The 20366-nt window shown below is 45.8% G+C and overlaps 1 protein-coding gene across 1 annotated transcript in view; it reads left to right on the top strand.

Annotated features, from left to right (window-relative positions):
• The window catches only part of LOC125746073 (multiple C2 and transmembrane domain-containing protein 1-like), a 130137-nt gene that overhangs the window by 87104 nt on the left and 22667 nt on the right, over positions 1–20366 (top strand). The window contains 3 exon segments of the mRNA XM_049019684.1: positions 435–509; positions 4042–4161; positions 13476–13595. Coding sequence (XP_048875641.1) covers positions 435–509; positions 4042–4161; positions 13476–13595 — 315 coding nt within the window.

Raw genomic sequence — 20366 nt, 5'->3', positions numbered from 1 at the left:
GAGTCCATCACCATCCTGCCTAAATTACTGCAGATGATGATGATGATGATGATGATGAAGATGATGATGCGTGTCTGTGCGTCCGACGTAAGCCTGCTGGTGACTTTCTGTCTGTGGCCTTGTTTTATGTGATGGTGCGTGTACGTGTTTGTAAGTGTGTGTGTGTGTGTGTGTGTGTGTGAGAGAGAGAGAGAGAAAGAGAGAGAGACAGAGGGAGCACACGGGGTGCACGTCTGAGTGCGTCTTGCTGATAAACGCACACGGTGTAGGTCACAGCCTGAAAGCCTCTGCCGTTACCCCCCCTGCTCTCACATCGCCTGTGCTGCATTCTGAGGATGTCATACAATGTTTCAGTACAGCATATGTTCTGCGGCTTTAAATGTCTACAGAGAGCCCCTGTCACCTACTGAAACGTGTGTGTTCTCCTTCCCAAGGTAAAAGCTGGTTTAAGAACCCTGACGCCGATAGAACAGAAGTACATCGAGGAGGAGCCTCGAGTTTCCAAGCAGGTACTGCCAGCAAACTTACTAGAACAGATATATTTCAGCTGCACCTTTTTCCCCAACGAGGCCTGACAGGTCATAGTCAGACTGACGTCTAATTGATGTCATTTTTAAAAATATAGATTTTTACACAAAAGGTTCAATTTTAAGGAGAAGCAATCAAGAAAGTAACCCAAGAAACAGTACTGGAAAAATATGAAAATGTGACCCCTTATCAAGCTACACTGTAGGAATAAGTATAATGAAATATACAGATGTGATTATAATAATTCTCATTTGTAAATCTGGATAGTTTCCTCACACCAGTTAACACTAGCTCGGGTTTAAACAGTAAAGCCCCACATGGGATTCGATCCAGCAACCTTCTGGCGATGATCCCAGGCTGTAAGGCTGCTTGTGGCTCCTTAGCATGTGGGACCAGCAGACCCTGGAATGGGCTCTCCCCCCTCCCTTCGCATGAGGGCTGGATAGAAATGTCAAGCTGTCATCGTTTCAGCTGCCCGGCCCCAGCGCCTTCGACAGTGTGAACCTCGTGTAGATCCGCGGTTAAAAAAAAAAGCACCCCCAGTCTTCAGAGGCATCCCGGATCAGGCCCCCTGCTGCCCCTGGCCATTCCCAGCCCTTTGTCCTGCCTTCTCGATGTCCGGGACGCTGCTCTGCATGCCCCATCAGGCTGATCCCCAAACCTCCCCTCAGCTTACTGACTTACTGTCAGGCGTCTGGATCACCATGCTGCAGAACATGGGAAACCTCTCTGGAAGCGTCCGTCTGTCAGCGCCATCACCCCTGGATGCCGTGGAGACTAACGCTGATAGGCATAAACAAGGGATTTACATGCAGGCATACCGATGTTAATGAGAGTCTATTTCTGTTTCAATGACTGTCATTTTAACGTTCTTGTTTAATAACAAACTGAGAGCCCGGCTTCAGCATGCAGGCAGATATATCATAAGGGATTATTTTCTGCAATCAAAGCTTTATGAGTTGAAGGCCATGATTAGATGTAAATATTTTATCTGCTGAGATGGAGTAGAGCATCAATCATTTTCACTTCTGAGTTTTTCTCCTTTCTTGTTGCCGGGCATTTAGTACGATGATTTAAGCTGGAATGCTCCTCCGTGGATGCCATATCGAAACATTGTTAATTATTAACAGTTATACCTTTGGCTTGAATACAGCTCAAGCCGATGTGTAAATGGACACTGGACAGTCAGAAGAACCGGTTTTGATTTCAGCATCAGTGAGTTGAACAGGGGTTTTAGAGGAGATGCAGAAGCAGTAGTAACAGGCTCTGCATCCTGAACAAAAAGTCAGGTTTTAGAGAACAATGGGGACATGCGAGTGTGGGGCGGCGCGTCACCATTACCCCCCCCCCCCCCACCACAACGCCACAGCTGGGGTCGCCTCGTTAGGGAGGTGACTAATTGGAGAAGGTCTCTGAGGGAGATCCTTTCTGAGAATTCAGAGCTGTGCTGAATATTGGCAGTATTTTATCTTAAAAAGGCCCAATTAATGTATTAATTAATATTGTTATATTAACAGTTGTGGGGGTGCAGCACAGAGACTCAGTGGGTTGCCATGTTGCCTGACACCCCCAGTATTGGGGAGCCAGCCCCACCTCCGCTCTGTGTGTGCAGCTTGCATGTTCTCACTGGGTTCCTCCGGGTACTCCAGCTTTCCTTCATGCTTAAAGATATGCAGTTAGGCCGGTGTTTCCCAGTTCGGTCCCTCGGGGACCCCCAGACAGTCCACTTTTTTGCTTCCTGCCAGACAGTCCACATTTGTGCTCCCTGTCGGAAGCTAGAGATCCCTGAAAACTGGTTTATGAAATGCTGAGTTAGGCTAATTGGCCACTACAATTTGCCCATAGTGAGTGACTACGAGTGTGTGTGTGTGTGTCCTGCAAATGCTTGGCATCCCATCTAAGCAGGTACACGGCCTAGTTCCCTTTGCCTGTCGGGATAGGTTCCTGGTTCTCACGACCCTGACTAGACGATAGACGGAGAGATGGATGGATTATTTTATGAATCCTGTAGCTGACCTTACGGATATTAGGAATGCATAATCATGTAGCGTGGTAACTGATATTTTTGTTTTATGTTCCACTGATAAACCATGACTGGATTAATCGGGATTTCTGTGTATAAAGGTTAGCAAAGATTACACAGCAGTCATTAAGAATTGTGCTGAATAAAAGGTAATTCAGCACAATGTGTGATATAATGCTGTCAGAACAACAGAACAACCATGATTTTACTGTCATTAATGTTACCTCTCTAAGGAGAGTCTTTAAAACACTGATTATGTTTAGTAGTGGATTCCTGGTGAGTCATTAGAATGTAGTTTTTAGATTTGGTGTGTCTAGTCAGGTCCAGGGAGTCTTCACAAGAGCCAGGCTCTCCACCCGGCAGGGAGCCCCACATGGCGAAGGCCTGTCCGTTCAGTGCCCACTTTTCTTATAAGAGCCCCCGGGTAACTACCTGCAGTCACCTCGCCGTCTTATCACGTTCTGACTACACCCCCTCCCCAAAAGCACTCCCAGCCCAGAGAAAGGCTGCCCCCGAGCACACGGCTAATGTCCGCATTCTCCACCATACGTGTTGTCGCCGTGAGAACCCTCACAGCAAGGAATTGCAGAAAGATAATCAGTATATCAAAGGAGAGAATGAGAAGAGCATGCTTTCTAAAAACAAGTGTGCATGGCTTTGTCCCAGTCTTTATTCACATCTCTTTTGTCCTGCTGGCTATTATCTTGCTTGTGTCTTTGTTGCACAGCTGGCCGTCACTGTTTAGCCATTGTCCAGGATATATTTAAGGCGGAGTGACTCCGCCCAGTCTCCTGCCCCCTGGCTGTCAGTTATTGGCTTACAGCAGTATACAGGTTTAAATGTAGACTTCTAGGTTATTAATCATGTGTTTTCCAGCTCAGTTTCCAGTTATACAGTTCAGGTACATGCTGGGCCTGGAGCTTGTCCCAGGAAGCACAGAGCATGAAGCAGGGGACGCCCTGGATGGGATTATTGCAAGGCACACACTAATACACACGACCAAACACTGTAGGCATGGGGGGAAATGTGCAACCCCCACATACGTGCATCGAACTCTGGAGGTGTGAAGCCATGGCGCTGTTCAGGGGTTCATCAAATAAACACCTTTTTCCAGAGCACATGCTATACCTTCAAACTACTTGCTTCTCTGTTACCAGTCTGGTTGGGCGTTTAAGCGAGGCCAGTTTCCCGCGGGGCGCTGCCTGCTGGAGGACCCTGCGTTGGCCAAACCCCAAGCTCACACTCACCTGTATGTGTCTGTGTGTCTCATGGAGAACAAGATGGGTTAGACCAAAACTTTCCAGACTTTTACAGCTCTTAGTATGATTTTAGAATATATCGATGTCTTAGGAAATGGACATGCACTTAACAATCTAGGCTGAGTAACGTTCATGGGTGCCTTAATATTGGACATCCACAGGTCTCGAACTGGGACCTTCCGTTAGTAATGCCGCGCTTCCCTGACCACCATGCGCTCTCCATTCCCGCAGCTTTTGCAGCAGAATTTCCACCGGGTGAAGCGATGCATCATGGTCCTCATCACGGCCGGCTCCTACGTTAACAGCTGCTTCGAGTGGGAGTCTCCTCGAAGAAGCCTCTGTGCTTTCCTGGTAGGATTGCCCCCGCAGCCTCCGGCTTCTCTCCTGCGAGTGAATGTCTGTCTTTATTCTCTTTCTTCACGCCTGCTTCACGCGCTATAGGGTGCGCTCTCTAGCCGTCGGATGCCGAGAGCAGGGCAGCAGTGTAAAAATGGGCTAACAATACAAAGACTGTGAAGCGAAGGGGGGCGACCCATATCCGCTAACTGTTACAGTACTCAGGAATGTTTTGAGGCCTCTGTGGACCAGTTCAACACAAAAAAACCTAAGTTTCTTCTCCGAAGTGTTTACTGGTGCTGGTGTTTATGTAGGCTTGTGTACAGCCCTCTGCTAACTTTTCTCACTTCATTATTTACTTACCCACCCCAAACACGGCATTAAAATACAGCAGAAACTCCTAGAACACAAGCAATATGTCTGCAGCCTTCAAATGGGCTATCCCATTTATTTTATTTTTTTTCTTAAATGTCAAATATCTCAAGATGACGGGCTAATTAAGTAATGAGACCAGGAGGTGGGAGCTGGAATCCTGCGTACACACGAGCCGTCAGCAGCCGAATTTGTCGCTCGGATTTAAAGGATAGCTGGCAAACCGGCGATGCCATGGTGGGATGATTCCCGGGATTGACAGAGGAGTTGCCATGCCGCGTTTCTCCTGTCAATGTGTGGGGAAGCTCAGGATTGACGGGTGGGGGAGCCGGTGCCCGGCGTGGGGACGTCAGTTTGAGCTAAGCTCTATCGAGAGGCTCCGGTGGAGATCTGGCTGTTTATGCCGATCGGCGCTGACACGCCCTTAATTTGAGCGGCGGAAAGAGAGCCCTGTACCACTTATCCTATTGGAGAAGTAATGGCCAATTACCCGACAGCTTTGTGTTTTGCGCAGCGGAAGCGGAGTGCTGTTTCTCGCGATGCGATTTGATTGACGGCACCGCGATGTTCTGTGGGTAATAGGTGGCTTTTGGGAGGGGGGGCAGGGAAACATTGGGGTGGAGTGGGGTGGGGGGAACGGACCGGTGGGAGAGGATCATGGGATGACTTCTTGGCTAGTTCTTCTGGGACATTGATCATCTCAAACAGATTAATGGCACCATCTATGTCAGCCGAGCTTTTACAAAAATGTGATTTGGAGCTGGCGTGACCTCACTCTGATTAAATGCTTTCCGAGCGGCAGTAAATAATCTGGCCTCCTTTTTGCAGCCCCCGCTTCTCGCCGTCTCCCTCGTTCGCCGTTTCGTGGGGAGTCTAAGGGGGCTCGCGCTCATGTGCCATTTTCAAACTAAACAGCCGTAATTGGATGGCTCAGAGGCACGCGATCTCCCCCGGGATCTCTTCACTGAGACGGAGTCGCAGACATGAGTCCTGGGACCATCTTGCGTCCTCTCCTCCCGTTTGACGTCCGAGTCGCGCCCCAATGGGACGGCGAGAGCAGGTCACCGCCTGTTTGGGAGACGCACGGAGAGGCCACGTCGATCACTTAACATTCCCCGTCACTTCTGTTCAGTGTGGTACAGGCCTTATGGAAACAGAAATGTCAGACGCATCAGTTTTTAAAAAAGAAAAAAAAAACACTCAGGGAAGGTGTTTGATTGGGCATTTGGAATCTGAAGCGTTAATGGTTAAAAAAATATATTTCTTTTGTAGAAAACTGACAGTACAGTTGAGAGCTATTGCATATTAGTTTCTGGTTCAGCCCAGTGTGAAGGCTGTACCAGGGTTTTTCATATCAGGGAACTGGCCCGTACCTTATTATTTGATTTTTACATTCTTCTAAATATGCTCTCCGAATTGGATGCATTGACATGCAGAATTACCCTGACATGGAGTCGGCCATTTTGCATAGACTTTAGCCTGGGCCCTTGTGAACTCGCTCCTGTTCCTGCCTCAGATCTAATAGCTCTGCCACTTCTCTACATGGCAGTGTGTGTAAGAGAGGACTGCTGTAACATGTCCCATTCCATCAGCGTCAGCGCTGCTGGGCTTAAGGGAACGTATCCAATACAATGGCCTCCATTCTCACGATCGAAACTTAACGAAGTGTGGCTCAAGTGCATTTCGATGTGCAGCAAAAGGGCTTATGGTCAGTAAATATGTAAATATTTTATAAATGTGCAGGTAAATAAACGATTACACAATACTAATTGCACAATACTAATTTTGATTCTGGTTGAATTTAGTATTTTTGATAGTTTTGGAATTTCCATGGCTAGCTGTTTCCGGAATAGCAATAGTGGTGGGTCACGTCTGAGGTTATTACACTTCATATCAAGCTTGGGATTGTAGCATTTTAAGGAGGCAAACTAACATTTTTTTCACATGAAAACCGCAATGTGAAACGCCTGTGTGATCATTCTCATATGGCCCAACAGGGGGCACTGCAGCACTGCCCATTCACTCGTCAGACACCTTTAAAAAGCATCTGCAAGTCATCTGAGAAGAAAACGCCACAGAACGCAGATTTCCTTAGAAGCAGGTCTGTTGAGCACACTCATGTGCTGACTACGTGAGGCGAAATAGAAGGCAGAGGAAAGGGCATCCCCCTCCCGTTCTCGTCCATTCCCCTCCCGTTCACGTCCCATCACCTCCCGTTCTCGTCCATCCCCTCCCGTTCACGTCCATCCCCCTCCCGTTCTCGTCCATCACCTCCCGTTCTCGTCCATCCCCTCCCGTTCACGTCCATCCACTCCCGTTCTCGTCCATCCCCTCCCGTTCTCGTCCATCACCTCCCGTTCTCGTCCATCCCCCTCCCGTTCACGTCCATCCACTCCCGTTCTCGTCCATCGCCTCCCGTTCTCGTCCATCCCCTCCCGTTCTCGTCCATCCCCTCCCGTTCACGTCCATCCCCTCCCGTTCACGTCCATCCCCTCCCGTTCTCGTCCATCCCCTCCCGTTCACGTCCATCGCCTCCCGTTCTCGTCCATCCCCTCCCGTTCACGTCCATCCCATCCCGTTCTCGTCCATCGCCTCCCGTTCTCGTCCATCCGCTCCCGTTCACGTCCATCCCCTCCCGTTCACGTCCATCCCTTCCCGTTCTCGTCCATCCCCTCCTGTTCACGTCCATCGCCTCCCGTTCTCGTCCATCCCCCTCCCGTTCACGTCCATCCCCTCCCGTTCACGTCCATCCCATCCCGTTCTAGTCCATCCCCTCCCGTTCTCATCTATCCGCTCCCGTTCTCATCCATCCGCTCCCGTTCACGTCCATCCCCTCATGTTCACGTCCATTCCCTCCCGTTCTCGTCCATCCCCTCCCGTTCTCGTCCATCCGCTCCCGTTCTCATCCATCCCCTCCCGTTCTCGTCCATCCACTCCCGTTCTCGTCCATCCCCTCCCGTTCACGTCCATCCCCTCCCGTTCACGTCCATCCCATCCCGTTCTAGTCCATCCCCTCCCGTTCTCATCTATCCGCTCCCGTTCTCATCCATCCGCTCCCGTTCACGTCCATCCCCTCCCGTTCACGTCCATCCCCTCCCGTTCTCGTCCATCCGCTCCCGTTCATGTCCATCCGCTCCCGTTTACGTCCATCCCCTCATGTTCACGTCCATCCCCTCCCGTTCTCGTCCATCCCCTCCCGTTCTCGTCCATCCCCTCCCGTTCTCGTCCATCCGCTCCCGTTCATGTCCATCCGCTCCCGTTCACGTCCATCCCCTCATGTTCACGTCCATCCCCTCCCGTTCTCGTCCATCCCCTCCTGTTCACGTCCATCCCCTCCCGTTCACGTCCATCCCCTCCTGTTCACGTCCATCCCCTCCCGTTCTCGTCCATCCGCTCCCGTTCATGTCCATCCGCTCCCGTTCACGTCCATCCCCTCATGTTCACGTCCATCCCCTCCCGTTCTCGTCCATCCCCTCCTGTTCACGTCCATCCCCTCCCGTTCTCGTCCATCCCCTCCTGTTCACGTCCATCCCCTCCCGTTCTCGTCCATCCCCTCATGTTCACGTCCATCCCCTCCCGTTCTCGTCCATCCCCTCCCGTTCTCGTCCATCCCCTCCCGTTCTCGTCCATCCGCTCCCGTTCATGTCCATCCGCTCCCGTTCATGTCCATCCGCTCCTGTTCACGTCCATCCCCTCATGTTCACGTCCATCCCCTCCCGTTCTCGTCCATCCCCTCCCGTTCACGTCCATCCCCTCCCGTTCACGTCCATCCCCTCCCGTTCTCATCCATCCACTCCCGTTCTCGTCCATCCCCTCCTGTTCACGTCCATCCCCTCCCGTTCACGTCCATCCCCTCCTGTTTTCGTCCTTCCTCTCCCGTTCACGTCCATCCTCTGAGGCCATGAGAGGCTTCCTGACTTATCCTAAGCAACATATTAGTGTTGTGATCCTGCCGTTGAACTCGTAAAAACCGCCTTGTGAGCAAAATGACAATATAATCACCTAGGAAAGGTTCCAAGATTTGTCTTGTACAGATTTGCATAAATGAGGCTTTTAAGTCGGGTTTAAGTGCATGTGTTTTTTGGCAGCATTTCTGAAACCTTTTTGACCCGATGGCTGCATGACCTTATGTCTTAAAATGATTTTTTTTTTTACAATTAGTACCCGCTTCAATCAAAAGGATGTAGTTATCCAACTTGAGCCTGGACTGTAGTTTTCTGATTTTATTTTGGATTGGAGCTGGAACAAAAGCAAGTTAAATGACTGAGGTGATACAGTCGGGAGTGTGTGTTGCCCCCCCCACCCCAGAGCACACCTTGTTGGCCACCTGGTTGCTCCTGACAACAAGCAAAGCACCCACCTTTAAGGAGTCTCTCTATCAAACGTTCCCAGTGTGAACCTTGACCACTAACCCCCACCCCCCTGCTGCTGGATCCAGATGCTTATGTGGGTGGGCAGTAGAAATGTCACCCCCCTGCGCCCCCCCCAAAACCCAGAGGACTTCTCCCAGAGTCTCAGGCGCACACCCCATGGAAACGGGGGCAGGGTTCACACCTGGTGATTGCAGAGGCTGCCAGTCATCTGCCGCCCAGAGCGATATGCAAAGCAGCCCGGTCTCGGCCAATGAGGGCTGACAGTTTGGCGAGCCCTGGGAAGGGCCGGGGAGCACGCGCGGGGTAAACTCACAACAGGGGGGATCAGACCCGTAAGCACAAACGCCGCTGCCTCCCTCACATGACGGAATACCATAGGCATTTTATATTAGAATATTGTGATGTGTTGAGGCATCATAACTGCTACTCAGCTTGAACAAGAAGCAGAACATTCATTTGAATGCTTTCCAAAGCAAATCTCTTTCAAAACAATCAATACCCTTTAAATATTTTCCATTTAAAATTTAAATCATTAACTGCTTATTAAATTATGCAATTGACATAAAACAATACAAATTCTTACACATGCATGCAAAACAAAATATGCTTCATATGCAAAAGGGTATGAATATTTATCCTAATAATAAAAGGTGGTAAGCAATGGAAAGCAGGAAGGAGCAAGACAAGGAAGCGAAAGTTGAGGCTGAAAACGTTTGCATATTCTAATGAATTATTAAAATTACTTCCCCGCAGTCCAAAGCGGTATTATTTTGGTTATTTTTGAATTTAAAAACAAGCTTTATTGAGTTACTTTGCACAAGACCTTCACACTTGACTGAAACAATTACATGGGAGAAATACAGCAACACTTCAACCAATCCATTCATCATTTTAATGTATTTTCTTATAAATAAAATTCCTGGCTATATTTACTGTACATATTTAATTTACAGGCTATATTTTACCCAGAGTGCTTACAGATGTTGGACATGTAAATAGAATTGTAGTTGTATGTATTTATAAATATGAAAAAGATAGAGTGTACATACATTTATATGGCTGTGGAGTGTGATATTTATGTGCATAAAGTAAAAAAAAAAATTCTCCTAAAGTAAAAGCACTTTGTATTTGTATGAGACTGACTGCGCTGGGGAGGGCAGCAGAGGGGTCGCGCTTTTCTGTGTGAGCGTGCGCGAGTCGCGTCCATGCGCGTGTGCGTGAGTGTGAGCGAGTGCGTGTGCGTGGGTGCATGCAGTCAAGGCGAGGACGCCTGAGTGTGAAGAAGCAACTGCCACAGCGTGACTGCAGCCGGCGCGTCTCTGCCCATGTTTAACGCTGCCCGCCTCAGCGCTGGGCGCCTCGCAGACGGCGGCGGGCAGGTGAGCACCGCCCCCCCGTCTCACCACGGCGCGTAGGAGAGCGTCTGTGAATTCGAAGAGATGGGCAGGTCGGCCTGTGGAGGCGAAGCTCCGAGTTTGGCATGAACACAAATGCAGCTCGATGAGTAACGTCGGTTTCCCGCTGAATGGAGTGTGAGAGGAATGAGGGACGATAAAGAAAACAGAACAGGATCTATGAACAATAAGCATAATTACGCATAAACACTCAGACTATGATTAATAATATATTTTTTTTAGCTAATTCTTTTAGTCACACCATTTTTATGGTATCAAATCATTACTGTTATTATTATTATTATTATTATTATTATTATTATTCACATTTAATTTTTTCAAGACAGTTTAAGAAAAAAAGTTAAACCTCTGTCTTAAAATGATTGTTTTTTAAGGGCTGTTTAATTTTTCCAATGTATAAAAACTTTTGCACAATATGAAAATTTAACGATGGGATTAACCCATATGAAATTTATTAATGATTCATATAAATGTGAAATTTAAAATATATCAGTCCATTCTGTGTTTCGTTAAAGCTGCAAGAAAACATATTAAGGTCTTAAATTATGACATAAGTGTGGTTTTGTTCTTCATACAATTTATGATGGACAATCTTGGACAAATTTAAAAATATACTTTTATACTAAACATTTATGTTATTTTCACATTAATAGACTAACATTTGGACAGTTCTTAATAATTCAGTTTTTTCCCCCAAATGTAGAGCTGTTTGGTTTATTTTGTTTCGTCATAGTTAGTTTTTAGAAGAAATGTTTGGTGCAAACTTGGTAGAACATAAAGAGTGACCGCTAAGAGCATCACACGCATTCAGACGAGCTCGGTGTCGATAGGCCGGGCCGGCCTTTGCCACTGTGGGGGGTGGGCTGAGGTGGGGGCACTTGACACTGCTGAGTGTGTATCCACTTGGGTATGTGTACTGTGGTGCCATTTTCTTCTTCAGCGCTTGGGGAAGCAATTATGGAAGCCCACACTGATCTGCCTCATGGCTACTGGGGTGATGGACTGGGGGGGGGGGGGGTCTATATCTTCCTGAGACAATGCATATCACTGTGTCTGGCTGCCGGGTATGTGCAGGCCGTTCCACTGCTCAGGGAGTGGTGGACATTGTACACTCTCTGTGTGTGTGGCTCATGTATATATTACATTGGGTGGATTAAATATCCCCACAATGTGATAATAACCTGCTATTTTGACATTGTGGGGACTGCACAATGGGAAACTAAGTTTTATAAAAATCTGTGGCTGCAATGAAAAAACTAAAAATATTTTTTTTGGTTACTTACAGTTAGGGCTGTTTTTGTGCGCTCACACATGTACGATGTGTACTTACAGTTGCGGTTAGGGCTGTTTTTGTGCGCTCACACATGTACGCACTGCAGACGTGTAAAGGACAGACTGATGCATAGGAAAAACGGTTTGCATACATCTGTCTGCTTATGGAAAAAATTCTAGATATCTGTAATAAAACATTCCCTGTTACTTAAAAACTGAAATGTTTGTCTGAAATGGCACAAATATACAGGAAATTCCAGCGCTTGGCCTTTCTCTCTACAGTGCCCAATAGGCATCAAAATCTAACAAAACTCGCTAAAAATTTGGAGAAAACGGGCACATGAATATTTTTACTGGAAGGTTCTTCTTTATTTTCACCTGGACATCAAAGAATTTTTCGCTATTTCACTTTCATGATAGTAACGAAATTTCTTTACAGATGACTTACACTGTCCCCCATGATTTTAATTCAAGGTTTAAAGTACGTTCTTAAATGCAGGAAATCAAGTGTGTTGAAGTCTAGTGACAGCCAGTGATAATTAGGTAGTGTAACAAAACACTTATTTGTTAAGGAGGAGATCACTCAACCAGAATACCCAGAGTTCCCTAGCATCTGTCATTTAATAATACACATGATCGAATAGTCGTACTTAATGATGTTTTCTTTGTTATTTTTATTTTTTAATGGCATTTCATTTGTATCTAGCTAACTGACTGTGTAAATTTAAATCTTCGTCATGTAAGAAAAAACTATTTCTAAACAGTAGTTTCAAAATCAAAAAGAATGGATAAAAGATCTTTTTTACTTTCCCACAGCTTTATAATTCAGATTATTGACGGTTGTGAGAAGTGTTGTATTTCCTGTTGAGGCTGGGAAATTTTTTCATTATTATTATTTATATTTGGGGAGGGTCCCTGCTCGATAGCTTTGGATTTTGCGTTATTATGCACAGGGGAACGATGTAAACAGGAAGATAATGTAAACAGAAGAATGTTTAAAGTAGATACAGGGTTTCCCAGCACTTGCAGAGGTCAGAGGGTGTCACTTTTCCCAGTCCGTCAATTCTTTACTTAAGACATTATTTGGACTGCAATGCACTTTAAGTAGCTGTAACATAATCTAGTCAGTAATTGAGCGCCATGCGTCCTCGATGACATGGGCTTGTCTAGCCATATATATTAGCAGTGTGAGGATATGAAGCAGTTTATGATTGGTCAATTAGTGAGCTATTTGCCCCTTCCTCCAAATTAATCTATAAGTATGATAGAATTTAGGAGGTGAAAATAAACACAGATTTCTTAACAGTTTGGATAACTGTAACCAAGCCAAACTGCAGATTTAATGTATAGAGCCTGACGGTTCCTTGTTCTTCGCATCCAGAAGACGGTGTAGTTTATTCAAGACAGATATCTGCAGATCACCCTGTTTGTGATAGTAATACAGTGAGGACAGCCCTCGATTGGGATCGCTGCGGAGACCTGGGGTCTGAGGCGGGGGCTATTGCCGTGCTTCCCCGGGGGGGAGTCGTGCCTGCTTTGAATCACGGACAGCTTATATTTCAGTTGGCGGTATGCGTGTGTTTGTGCGTGCGTCTCATGCACGGCCAAACAGACTGACACGTGTGTGAGATGCTGCATACCTTCCTCGGGGAACTGAACTGAGGCTCTCGGCGAAGAAGAAGAGGTCCGGCAGAAACTGCTGAAGGTTTAATGATAAAGTCATACGGAAAAGCTTCTCATGCAGCTGAGCAGCGGAATTTTATAGATAGCAAATAGCACTGAACACAGATATTCGTCCTGTTCAGTATTATTAGTTTATTTTTGTATTTTAATATGATAGAGGAGGCTCTCCCCCGTGACCTCTGACCCTGCCACTCTCCTCCCACCTCTCACCCAGATCTTCCTCCTGGTGGTTTGGAATTTCCAGCTCTTCATGGTGCCGCTGGCACTGCTGCTGCTGCTGGTCTGGAACTACGTCCGCCCGGCGGCTGGCCGGGACTCACGGCAGGGCGATGTGGTGAGCGGGCCGCCTGGTCTACGGACCCCCTAACTGTACCCCCGTCCCCATACCAGGTCTCTGCAGCCTGCACGCTCCCAAGTGGGGCTCCGGGGAGGGGGGGATGTCTCACTCGGGGTTGTCAGGGGTGAGGTTTGACCCACAGGTGGAATGCATGGTGTACATATGGAAGGTGTCTGAAATGTGTCCCGCCTGCCTGCCACATTTATCAATGATACACCCATTTCCCGGGTTCCTTATCAAATCCTGACAGGCGGTCAGGAGAAAAAAAAATATTAGCTAATAAAATATCTCCAAACAATTAAGTAAGCCCCCCAAGGTAACATTCCAGCCTACCATTTATTTTTATGAAATAAAATAAAATGAAATCAAATTATATTTATTATTTACAATATATGCAAAAAAAATGTAGAATTATTTTATTGCTTTCTTTAAATGTAAATTTAAGTCCTTTAATTTATTTTAAATTTAAACCAATTAATGTGTAATATACTTCTAATTTTAATTCACACCACAGTGGGAAATGACTTTTCCGTTATCTAATATGAGTCAGAACCATATCAGCCTCTCTTAGTCATTTATTTGAACGATATATCGTTGTACGTTTTTTTGTATTGTTTTTTTCTTGGTGCAACAACATTCCAAATATTTACGGAAGGAAGACTGATGCAGTTTTGGCTGCGTGATGCAGTTTCTTTGTGTTTTAAATGATTGTTTTTTTTTTTAAATGCTAAAAATGATAATGCAGATGTGGGGAAGAAATTAAGATGTCAGTACTGGTCCCCCTAAGTTGTTTTATTTTTCTCACCTGCCACGTAATTTATTAATGTAATTCCCTCATTTAAATGATGCCAAAGTGAGTATTCATAATCAAGCACGAGTGTGTTTGTGAACCTGAAAAGAAGGATATCGCAGTTGAAATTTAAGTGAACACAATGGTGATTAAATTTAATAAGTACCTTCTTTGGCAGGTTTTTGCTTTCCAATTAAGAAATCAAGTTTTTAACAGGAATCTTAATTTTTCATGATTACATAGTTAAAGCAATGGTTCTGATTCATATTAGATAATGGAGGAATAAAAAAAAAAGTAATTTTCCACAGCGGTGTGAATTAAAATTACAAATTATGCTTAAGAAACGGGATTTGAATACGCTGCTCATTAATGAGAACGTGTGGAAAAAAGAGGCACCTCCTGTTTGCAGAGAACAGAGTTACGATACCAAATCAAGAGGGACAGGGAAAGTGCCGGAATAACTATAATCTTTATATTTTTTATTTTGGCCAGGTTTTAACTACGCCTGTTCAGGATGTATTTAAATTTTCCGGGAGATGGGCAGAGTGATTTCAGAATTAAATTCGCGAAGTTTAGCAAGTGGTCATGAACTAGTCGTAAAACCATGCTATGCTTTCCCCACGTCTCCAGCCCCCCCCGGCATAAAAGCCTCCGGTGTTGGCCTGGGGTGCCTGACCTCACTGTCTGTTATTCCCACCAGCAATGCCGTCGCAGTTCAGTCACTGACTCTATGGCCTTTTATGGAATCTGTCTCTTTCTGTACCGCTGTCGCTGTCCTGCGATATGCGGCAGGTGACGACGCCGCCGTGAAAGAAGTTTGATGTCGAGGAACACAGTCGATCTCGCAACCCTACAGGCTACGTTAGCACTAATCATTAAAACTCTGTGCTAGGTAGGGAACACTTTCACGGATAGGTCAGTGGGTGTTGAATGCATCGCCTTTATTGCCACTCAGGTCACATATTACACTCTGGGTACGAGATTGTTCTAAGCAAATCAAGGGTTAATGTAATGGGAATGGAGATTCAGGCAAGATCGGAGACCTTGGCAACCACTGGGGTCATTCGGCGAATTATTTTGACGGACAAACCAAAACCAGTCTGGGTAAAAACTCACAAATTTAGCGTACTGCATGAAATGTTAAATGTCCATAAATATGTTTGCATGTATTACACTTCTGAACGTAACGTCACTGCCAGCCCTGACCCCAGCTGTGTAACTGCTCTTCTCACGTCAAGGCTAACCGAGGGTGCAGTTCCCACACACGCCTTTAGATGGAGACATTGCTTGTAAGAAATGTAGCCTAAACCAGAAACTTTAGTTTCCTGTATGCTCGATCAATTCTAAATTTCAAATAAAAGAACATATTTTAGAATAATTTAAAAAATATTTAATTACTGCAGGTACTACTATAGGTTTTAATGACCAGGATCGTTTATAAAGGGTTATTTTGAGGGTAATTAGGTTTGAAAAACTGTGAGATTTTCTGGTTAACGGTAAAGTTTACTTTATTATTACAATACTCTGCCAGCACTGGCCTTGCGCTGGCCTTCATTTCTGTGTTTGTTTGTTCATTTGTCATATTCCATGAAGAGAGAGGGCCAGGAGATTCAGGTCGAGGTTTTGGAGACGGGGTTATTGAGTTGAGTCCGTCTGATACGAAACACGTGACAGAGAGACCCTCCTGTTCCGCTGTCGCCATCTCTACCCCCCGCCCTCCTCCCATCTATTGTTTTGCTTTTTGACGACTGTAACCACAACAGATGAGCTGTAACCTCCTAACTCTGAAGTCTGCTTTCAATTACACGCAAACAGATTACGGCAAAGGCTTGTTTTTCTCGGGCCAGCAGAGTAACGAAAATAAGAAAGAGTTCATAACGAAGCACAACTGTGAAGCTGGTGTTTCAGAGCAGTGGACCTGCCCGCTGGAGACTAACACCCTGCACTGATGAAATGACTTCTTACTTTTATAGGAGTTGTTGGTGTTTATTTCAACTCTAATGACTGCCGTTCTAAGGCCAGAAGCCAGAAAGGGTCAAACTGAAGTGGTCTCTTTGCGAAATGGACTAAAACCACCTGGGAGTGGAATGAAGGACTGCAGGTGTAGAGGCGGGGTAGTCACCCCCCCCCCCCCCCCCCCCCCAAAACCATCTGCAGCTGGCTCACCTGAACCAAGATGCCTCTGTCTCTAGGACAGAGGCTTCTGCTCCAGTCAGACGGGCAGTAATTTCTGATTACGCAAAACGACCCCCCCTCACTACACACTGCCCGCACCCCCCCCGAGCTCCATGGACGCACAAGCCCAAGCAGTGGCCCGGAGATGATGTGCAGCCCGCAACTGCCAAATAAATTCCAGACCACTTAAGAAGGAGTGCAAAAAGCAGGGAGAACAAAAGAGAGAGAGAGAGAGAGAGAGAGGAAGAGGGAGAGAGAAAGAGAGCACACACAAGTGAGAGAGGGTGAATTCTTCTCCTTCCCCCAGGCTGGGAATGTTCCCTCGGTTTGTAAAACATCCAAATGTTAGCATCAGTACACATTCAGATGGCGCGGGAACATAAATTATATAGCAAGACCCCACCTGATTAATTTGCGAGCCCCCCCCCCAACCCTCCCTCCCCATGTTTATTTTCAGAATCCTTTTCATTGTGAGGGTCCATATGGAGGAAGGGGTTTACATTTTTCCCCTAGTATTTCAGAGCCGGGAATGGGGTGTGTGTTTGGGGGGTGGGGGGGGGGGGCGTCCTTGGATTCCTCAGCACGGCTTTCTGGAGCGCACCCGTTCCAGACGAGACGAAGTCGTGTTGGCCCGGATAAAGCCCCGCTGCTAATTAGTCCAGGAACCCGGCACGTAAAAGGACCCCATTGTATCCCTGTGAAGGTCAGAATCCGGAAAACTGCGGTTTCTTTAGCTTCACATGAGGACACGGGGAAATAGTGCCCCTTGAAGGAGCCTTTTCTCCTGCGGGGACGGCTGATGGTCTCCCTCGTCGCTCGTCCCGGCCACAGTCTCGTCTAGGCCGAAAGAATAATAATAATAACAAAAAAAATATTCACGAGCTTTGTTTTGCTGCAGATTTTAGGTGGTGAGCCACAAATTTGACTTACAGTCGTCTGACCGCTGGCTCTTGTGTCCTCCGCCCAATCTGTCCCCTATTGTCCCGCAAAAAAAGAAAATCACTGTGACCCTCCTAGAGCGCGATTCATCGCCAAAAATGTGCGAGTCAAAAACCCAGAGTAGGACAGGCATTGGTATGATTCGGCACCTTCAGGTATTTAACCTTAATTGCTGTGCCGCTTCTCTGACAGCCCCAAATGCACGGGACGCATGCTGCCTTTTTGACATCTCAGCACGCAGGTCTGGAAATGAATTATCTCGCCGCATTTAAAATGCACGGCGACAGATCAGGTCACACGACAGCATTGTTTCAATTTTTTTAAGTCAGTTTTTCTGTTGGAAAGGGTAACCTAGTCATAACATCAAAATCATTTCATAACATTACAGGAATTTCAGAAATTAAGTAATACAATTTTAAACACACACTGAATGCAGGTCCCTATATATAACCAGCATCGTTAAGGTCAGACATTTTTAATAATTAATCTGCACTTCCGGACCAGTCTGTGCTTCCTGATTCATTTTTATGGGGTATCACCGTGGTAATTAATTTATAATCACATTTACACTGCACAGAACACTTAGCCCAGCTTTTGTTCTACACGTGTCTGTGGTCTTTCTGCCAATCGTCAGAGCTGCTGCCTATTTTTCACTTTTGTCCAGCCTTGGGATTGTGAATGGAACGGCCACACTGCTGACCCCAGATCAGTTCGAATGGGTCTCGTGGTCCCTCTGTTCTCTTAAAGGGGCACACATATTTGTCATGCAGTACCTCATTTGAATTGCGTGTTTTTTTCCCTGGGTCAAGCTAAAGCTGAATGTTCAGGGTCAGGTGTAACCCAGCACAAACACATGCGTGGCCGTTTCCATCAAATCCGCTATTTCATCTGCTGAAGGTGAAATCACAAACTTGGATGTGTGCAGCAGGTTGTGGCTGCCATATTGAAAATTGCTGCATACAAATAAAGCAGCTGTGGTCAGTGTGTAGCTATGAAACCACTTTATAACATCTTACCTCCTGTCTGCACCTCCAGGGCCACAGCTGGGGCCAATACGCCCCAGGTCCTCATTAGGGAGACGGGAGGTAACTGGGGCAAGCTAAGCTTTGGCTTACAGGAATGGCTGTGGGCACGCCCAGTCCATGCCTCCTCTGTGGCAGCCTAGCACTCCATTCCGTCCACATTTCTCTGTTTCGTGCTTTTTGGTGTCCAGGCAAGGATGTTCAAATCAAGAGAGGACACCTACGTGTTTCTGCTTAACAAGGATCTCCGTGAATATGCCACGCACATTTTAATGTTTAAACAGACCCTTATGTGGAAAAAGTGAAACCTTTGCGATATTGTTTCTCTGGTCATTAAACTGGGGGAAGCAGGCAGCAGTGGACAGTGACAAACATTTTGTTTTTCACCTCAAAAGAGAAGCCAAATTCAGAGCTTTTCGCTGCACGTTTTCAGCCCCCTGTCATCTCACTGTTCTTATTGATTTTGCAGCGAGAAAATGAATTTAACATTTTCTAACAGAAAAGTTCCATTGTTGCCAATTTTAAAGCAGTAAATACATTTTTCAAGCCAAGGGAAAAGAAAAAACAAGAAAGAACCTTAAATTGTGTGGAATCTTTCCAAGGCTGGCCTAGAAGGTAAAAAAAGAAAGTTTTATGAAAACAGTTTTACTTGATAAATAAAATAAAATAAAAACAAACTATAAAATTTATGTAAAGATGCATCTTGTACAGCAAACAGAAATTCAGCTGCTACTATAACAAGAAGATTAAGAAGATTACTAGAATAAAAGCATGTATAAAGAAAGGCTTAAATAATACTATTAATTCAAAGTAACCTAGTGTAACTTTGCTGTTAATGTTATAGAGATATGAAATGCATGCAAAGCTCAAAGAAACATGGCAGATGACTGAAATTACAACTTTTTTTTTAGTTTTCGTCCGTCACATCAAATAACATGACTGCCAGATTAATCCAGAAAAGGCCATTTTGTATGGAATGCATTAGTGCTGTCTTGCCAGATGTTGAGACAAAAAGTATAAAAGCCGTATCTAATTCAGAAAGCAGACATGAACAGATTGCATTGATCAGGACGTGGTGTGGCAGAGGGAAATATATTTTATAGGGTATGCATATAATTGTATAATGGCAAAGTATATAATGAAGACTGTGTCCTTGCCTTGGCAGCCCAGAGGGTTGGAATGTTCCCCCCCCCCTCCTTTTTTGGAATGAATAAAACTGGAATACGGCTCTGCTCATTGGACAGAACACCAATTAGTTCATTACAGGGCAGGAGTAATAAGCCGCCGAATTGAGCTTGAGTTACTGAGCGCGTTGTTTTTCAAGGGACATTTGAAACTAATTGAAAGGCTTCAAATTTTTGTCCCATTACAGTTAGAATACATTTGATCTACAATTAATTTCAATTAATTTAAAGTTAATTTTTTTTAAAAAAAGAGGTATAGAGGCAGGAGCCTCACCAGAAATGTAAATATTAAATTATCCCTTTCAATAAGAAGTGACAGCAGAATGACCCCAAGTGCTGAAATAAAAACTATTTTTGCAAAACTTTAGACTAGAAAGGTAAATGTAAAGTTGGATGGGATTTTTGCAGGTCTGGGCAGCTTTAAGTGGAGGAGACTGCAGCGGGTATCATGTTGACAGACAGTCTTTCTTAGCGCAGAGTAAATATTGACCGGTTGTGTAATTAGACAGACTTCACACAAAGGAGTGCTCCATCGCCAGGCACCTTGTGCCTTCTCTGCCGCTGCCACCCATCACTTTGTTAACAGACAGGATTACGTGGACGGGTCGGGGGGTGGGGTGTGGGGGGGGGTATCCTCTGATACTCTCAGCTTGTAGAT

The sequence above is a fragment of the Brienomyrus brachyistius genome, chromosome 7 (assembly GCF_023856365.1).
Source record: "Brienomyrus brachyistius isolate T26 chromosome 7, BBRACH_0.4, whole genome shotgun sequence".
Lineage (NCBI taxonomy): Eukaryota > Metazoa > Chordata > Actinopteri > Osteoglossiformes > Mormyridae > Brienomyrus > Brienomyrus brachyistius.
The sequence above is the reverse complement of the archived record's forward strand: the minus strand, read 5'-3'. Positions and strand labels throughout refer to the sequence as shown.